We start from the raw sequence: 6,539 nt of genomic DNA, 5'->3' as shown, positions 1-6,539 counted from the left end.
ACTACATCTTATCATAGGATATGACAAAGAGAGAGAGAGGTTGGGCTGAGCTCAACACTGGGAGCCAGAAACTCTCGCATTTTAAACCCAGTTATGCCACCAACTCTCACTGTGGCCTTGGGCACATCGCTTTGCCTCTCTGGGCCTCAGTTTCCCCACCTGTGAAATAGGGGGAGTAATGTTTTCCTGCCTAATGGAGAGGTATTGGAAGAATTAGTGTGTATAATGTGCTAACAAGCATGGGAAATGGATTGGGAGGGGGAGGTGCAATTGCAAATACATTTACCCACCTCTCACAAAAAACAGCAATTCAGTGCCTCACAGCTGCCTTTCAAGCAGAGACTCGCTCAGCCATGGTGTCAGAGAGAGAGAGAGGTGCTGCATGCTGAGACAGCACCTGCATGAGAGGCCAACAGCCTTTGTCACAGAGAATGACCCAGCCAATTCCCTGTCATCCTACTCCCTCTGGGAGCTTCTGACAGGTTCCCTCATGCACACGCACATATACCACGCTCTCCCCCGCCCCAGTGCCCCCTTCCTCCCCAGTTTCTGGAGTACCTTTTTGCGTTGCCCGTTAGTGTTCAAATAAAGATCTTGGCTTCCCATGGAGCTGGCATTGTTGAGGGGTTGGGGTGTGCCTCGATCTAGCTGGGACTACAGGGAGAGAAATCAGGATCTAAGCCCTAGGATTCTGCCCTCTCCCACGCTCTCCATAAGCATGTGCCCATCTCCCAGCATACTCCTGCAGAAATTCATCCCCAGAGTGCTGGGGACAAAGCACTCTTCATTCAGGCCAATAGGGGACACCAGGGGAAAGGGTAAAATGCAGGGGCAGAGCTCTATTTCTGTCCTGGCCAGCAGGAGGCATCACAAGGAATGGGACAGAGCTGAACACCAGAGGAGAAGCCAACCTCTGTGCTATTCATTGGGTGGGGCTGCAAAGAATGGGATTCTCCAGCTCTGTGGAAACTGAGGATTGATTGCCAGGGTTTGGATCTGCTGGGGGAGGGATTCCCATCAGCCACAGGTTCCCTCAGGACTCTCACTCCTCCATAGATCTACTCACTTGATGCAAGAGGGTCTCCTCTTTGCCCCTGTCATTCTCCAATTGCTTCTCTGAGCTTAAGTCTAGGGACCGCTCATGGCTCTTCCAGTCACTCTCTGACCTTTGACTTGGACTCACAGAGCTTTTCCTCATGGTCTCTGGTTGGTGCCCTGAGCTCACTGAGTACAGACATTCTCCTTGGCTTCTCCAGTCCCTTTCTAGCTGTTGCATTGGATTCATGTGGCACAAACACTCCTCTTGGGTCTTCCAGTTGTTTTCTGATCTTTGAGTTTGACTCCTGGGGGGCAGGGTCTCTGCCCGGCTCCTCCAGTCCCTCTCCGGCTGCCTAGTTGGACTCCTGGGACGCAGGGTCTCTGCCCGGCTCCTCCAGTCCCTCTCCAGCTTCCTGGCTGGACTCATGGTCTCTGCCTGGCTCCTCCAGTCCCTCTCCGGCTGCCTAGTTGGACTCCTGGGGCGCAGGGTCTCTGCCTGGCTCCTCCAGTCCCTCTCTGGCTTCCCGGCTGGACTCACGGGGCGCAGTGATTTGCCGTGGCCCTTCTGATCACGCTCTGTGCATTTCCCCAGACTCACAGGGTGGCGTTTCTTCTCTAGGCTCTGTCGTTCACTCATGTGTTTTCCAGCACTCATAGGGTGCAGGGGCTCTTTTGCACCTTTCCCCTTTCTCTCAGTCCTCGTCACTGGACTCAGAGGGTGGGTCTCCCTTGGGCTCTTCCAGTTGCTCTCTGTGTGCTTCCCAAGACTCACGAAGCACAGGTGCCCCCCTCGGCCAGTCCAACTGTTATCTGAACTCTTCCCGGAGTTTGTGGGGTGCAGGGAATCCCTCTGGCTTTTCCAGTTACTATCTGTGTATTTTTCAGGATTTGAGGGCTGAAGAGGCACCCTTTCTCTATCCAGGCACTTATCTGTACTCATGTGGCACATGGATTCCACTCGGCTCCTCCAGTCTCTCTCTGATCGCCAAGCCAGGCTCACTGAGCGCAGGGCTTCTCCTCTGCCTCTGTCACGCTGCTCCAGCTGCTGTGGGAGCCTCTTGTTCCCCTAGGGATGAGATCAGAGGAAGGATAAAGGAATGAGTTCTCTAACGAGCTTGTCCACATCGCTCATGCACATTCGGAGAAAGAGGCAATTAGCACATGGAGACCATTCGGTTCATAGATTCCAAGGCTAGAAGGAACCACTATATAATAACCTAGTCTGACCTCCTGCATAACATGGGCCATAGATCTTCCCCAAAGGATTCGTTTATGAACTAGAGCAGATCTTGTAGAAAAACATCCAATCTTGATTTTAAAATTGCCAGTGATGGAGAATCCACCACAGCCCATGGCAAATTGTCCCAGTGGTTAATTACCTTCACTGTTAAAAATTTACATGCTATTTCCAGTCTGAATTTGTCTACATTCAACTTCCAGCCCTTGGATCTTGTTACTGATGGCCTACAAAGGAAGGGGCACTACTGTATGTCAGCAGGGCCATTGTATTACAGTATTGTATTATACTTTTTGCTACGTAAAAGGATACAGGGACACAAATCAGACATCAGGAATGGTAACATACAAAAGCCAGTAGGAGAAAACTTCAATCTCCCTGGACATTCAATACCAGATTTAAAAAGTAGCCATTCTTCAAGAAAAAAAAAAAATTCAAAAAACAGACTTCAAAGAGAAACTGCAGAGCTACAATTCATTTGCAAACTTAACACCATCAGTTTGGGCTTGAATAGGGACTGGGAGTGGCTGGCTCACTACAAAAGCAATTTTCCCTCTATTGGTATTGACACCTCCTCCTCAATTACTGGGAGTGGACTACATCCACCCTGACTGAATTGGGCTTCATTATTGGTTCTCCACTTGTAAGGTAACTCTCTTCTCTTCATGTGCCAATATATATTTATGCCTTGTATCTGTAATTGTCACTCCATGCATCTGAAGAAGTCGGTTTTTTACACATGAAAGCTTATGCCCAAATAAATCTGTTAGTCTTTAAGGTGCCACCGGACTCCTCGTTGTTTTTGTATTACAGTAGGGGGCAGTAATGCACAGACATACCTGCAGCACTTAGCTCCGCCCCCAGAGAGAATTTTCAAACATCAACATGTCTTAAGCTCCAATAGGGGGCAGTGGAGTGCACATGCAACTGCACACAAGCAGAGCAGCCTCTCCCACGCGTAAAGAAGTGGCCCCTCTCACCCAACCAGTGAAGGAGCAGTGGTCTAATTTTGCAATAGGGGCAGAAGTGGGGCACACACAGAGAAAGGGGATGGGGAGAGAGAAGGATCTGGGAATCAAGTAGAAAGGGAAGAGTGGAGGTGATAATAAGAGAAGAAGACAGAGTTGTGTGGCACACAGAGAGAACAGAAAAGATGATGGGGACAAGACACAGCTTGAGAAGATGTTTGCTGAAAGGAAGCCAGGGCTGGGCTGTGTCTACTGCTATCTGGCTAAGGAAGGGGCTGGTGATGAGTCCAGCAACTCACCTCTCTGTACAGGCTGGGGCTGGACTGCCTCCTGCCTAATCGGCCTTCTTTGGCCAGCAGTGGGGTCTTGCCATCTAGCCGGTCCAGGAGGCCCTCCTCCAGGGCCTGGAACGCCTCCAGCGTCTCAGACTTCCTAACAACCACACACAAAGACAATCACAGGTGCTCTTCTGTCTGGGCTTCAAGAGTCCTCACCAGCCCTAGCCTTCACAAGCCACAGTAGGACAGAGAGTGTGATACCATATTTCTGAGTTTGGGTTCCCAGCTTCATCAGAGTCTAACATGAACTGCTCTGTCTGTGCCCATATCTGCCTCCCATTCTGAGCTCTCTTCTACATCAACCATCCCTCACATGCTCTGCACTCCTCAATTACCTGCATCTCCTCAGACCCAATACACTCCCTATCTTCCCAATGATCCCTAGGCATGCTCTCCACTCCCCCTCATGGCTCCTTTCCCCCTCATGTTCTGCACCCCAATAATGCTTTCCACACCCCATCTACCCCTCCTATTTCCCACCCCAACCACGAGACTGCCCACTCTGTTTTTACTTCCACTCGTGCTCTTTATCCACCGTCATCTCTCCTCCCCATCTAAACTCTAACACCTTAGACTTGCTCTTCCCTCCATTTCCTCTCCCCACATCCTCACCCTGCCAGCTATGGACACTATAACTTTAACACTCAGATTTGGAAGTTCCCAGGAGGCCCCGCACAGAGGGATGGAGGCCCTGCCTCCAGCCCCATCTACACTAGTCTTTAAACTGAGTTAGAGAGCCATGTTTAAACTCAATGTGAGCACCAATGGGAGAGGCTGACTTGCAGGCACTCAGCAGAGCAGTGGGCGCTCACGTACCTCCAAAAATCAGGCTTTCGGTGATACCAACCCTGGGACAGCTCACCTGTTAAAAAGACACACAACACACACCCACACACCCCCGCTCCTTGTTTCACCTGCGCTCGTATCCAAAGATCCGCTCCACCTCTGCCCGGCCTGGGCTCCGAGTGCGGGAGCTGCTGCGTTCCTGGTCAAATGCCTCCCTGTGACTGATCCGCTTGGGCTTGGGCAGATCAGCCAACACCATGTATTCCTGCCGCACCAGGCCATGTCGCTCCTCGCCACCGCCCCTCGTGTACCCAGGTAGGTCAGAGTCCAATGAGCTGACGGAGGAAGTGAGACGCCTGCCAGTCCTTATCGGGTCACTGAGCACGGGCAAAGCACCATGGCTGGCTCGTGGCGGGGAGGAGACCCAGGTGGGGTCAGATTTCCGGCGTTCCAGAGAGAAATAACCGCTCTCCATCTGATGCTTTCCCCAGCCATCTCCAGCGCTCTGCCTCCCAGGACTGGATTCTGGGAGGGAAACAGAAGATTGAGGTTAGGGAATCTCCAAGAGGCAGATACATCCCCTCCCTCACACAGGAGCAGCGTGGCCAAAACCAGCAGTGGGTTAGATCTGATACAAAGTGGATATTGGGATAAGAGCCAGAGACAATCCAGAACAACATGGACAAGACCTAGTACCCTGCAGACACTGCGTTCAGAACTGCAGGTGCCAGGCTAGGAGCACTTGGACACCAAGAACCACAAAGACTTCAAAACCAGAACTGCACAGACATTGGGTTGAGAACTGCAGGCGAGGCTGAGAAGCACAGGGACACTGGAGCAAAACTGCACAGACCCTGGGCTCTATTGTTACTATTTATCATGTTTAATACAGTAGTGCCTAAGGACCAGCTGAGACTGGACCCCATTCTGCCAGGCATTGTACAGAGTAAGAGACAATCCCTGCCCCAAAGAGGTTACAATCTAAATAGAGCCTTGATCCAGAGACTCCAAGACTAACCCCACATGGAGAACGAGCCACCTATATCCTGAACTATGGTCTACGGCAGGAGAAAACCAAACCTGCTTTCCGAGGGGAGATTTCTTTCATGAAGCTCTGGGACTCTGTTCTCCCCCAGGATCCACAGGATATGGTCTGACCCCACCTGGGTCTGTCTGACTGCAGGGCTCCAATCTGCACCTCTTTCCTCTGGCCAGTGTAGTTCATCATGTCTTGTTTGCCCAATCCCAAAATGCTGTCCAGCAGCCTGGTCATTTCACAGTCCTGAGGAATGAAACAGACCACGTCGGTACAAAGGATGCAGAAAGCTACTGTCCCAGACTCTTCTGGCTGGAGGTGCTATGGGGAATGATGCAGCTACACGTGCTGTGTGGAGCTCACAGCCACTTCAATCCCAGGCTCTTCCAGTAGGAGGCACTGCAGGGAGTAGTACAGACATGCTAGCTATTGCGAGTGCATCGTTACTCCACGGCCAACCTCTATCTTCAGCAAGCATGATAGGGAATGGTGTAGGAATACTGGCTTGGGGGAACAATCAGTTATTCCTGTCTCAGCCTTAGCCAATAGGGGGTGCTGTGGGGAATGGTCTGAGCACTGAGAATAAATGTGGACTCCCAGCATTAGCTGATGTGCTCTTTAGGGGAGTTTACTTTGTGGGTATTAAAGGTCCCTTGGGATTGTGCCTATGACATCAACATCTATCCTCCCCACACCCAATTACCCAGCACTCTGCAGTTCCCCAGAATATCTCAATACAGGCCTATTTACCCTTTATCTTTTGGGTTCTGCTCATCTCAGGAGCCCAGGGAAAGTGGTCTGAGGGGTTAAGGCATAGGGGGAATCAAACAGCCCAATCCAAAAGACAAGACGACCCCATCTCACCCCAGAGAGCGTGGCGCTGGTTCCGGGGTCGGTGCAGATATCAGAACTGGGGCTGGTTTCTCCGTGCTTGTCCTGGGCTCGGCTGCACACCAAGCTCTCCTGCCAGCTGTGAGGCAGGGAAACACAAACAGCTGGTGGTGATTGTTCAGCTGAACGTGTTACCGCGGGCAGGCATGGAAAGCTGCGTGAGCGCGGCTCTGCTGGAACGGCCCAGATTAAACAGCCCTAGAGACCCAACTCCTCAATCCCCAGAGCGGGCCAGGCTGGACAGT

General features: G+C 51.6%; 1 protein-coding gene across 1 annotated transcript; it reads right to left on the bottom strand.

The window, feature by feature from the left end:
- Positions 1-331: 331 nt before the first annotated feature.
- Positions 332-5,592, bottom strand: LOC140908693 (uncharacterized). The gene is made up of 6 exons (XM_073336414.1): positions 5,448-5,592; positions 4,496-4,892; positions 3,543-3,675; positions 1,067-2,104; positions 559-654; positions 332-397 (listed from the first exon to the last, which is right to left on the bottom strand). The coding sequence occupies exons 1-6, from the start codon at positions 5,590-5,592 to the stop codon at positions 332-334; spliced, it is 1,875 nt and encodes a 624-aa protein (XP_073192515.1).
- Between the last annotated feature and the right edge of the window lie 947 nt (positions 5,593-6,539).

The sequence above is a fragment of the Lepidochelys kempii genome, chromosome 1, assembly GCF_965140265.1.
Source record: "Lepidochelys kempii isolate rLepKem1 chromosome 1, rLepKem1.hap2, whole genome shotgun sequence".
Lineage (NCBI taxonomy): Eukaryota > Metazoa > Chordata > Testudines > Cheloniidae > Lepidochelys > Lepidochelys kempii.
The sequence above is the reverse complement of the archived record's forward strand: the minus strand, read 5'-3'. Positions and strand labels throughout refer to the sequence as shown.

Bases quoted from the DNA above. Each gene is read 5' to 3' on its own strand.
- LOC140908693 (XM_073336414.1), bottom strand. From the start codon at position 5,592: ATGAACTACACTGGCCAGAGGAAAGAGGTGCAGATTGGAGCCCTGCAG. The intron at 655-1,066 runs GTGAGTAGATCT...CTCTCCCTGTAG, and splicing joins AGGAGACCCTCTTGCATCAA to TCCCAGCTAGATCGAGGCAC. The intron at 398-558 runs GTACTCCAGAAA...CCTCTCATGCAG, and splicing joins CTAACGGGCAACGCAAAAAG to GTGCTGTCTCAGCATGCAGC.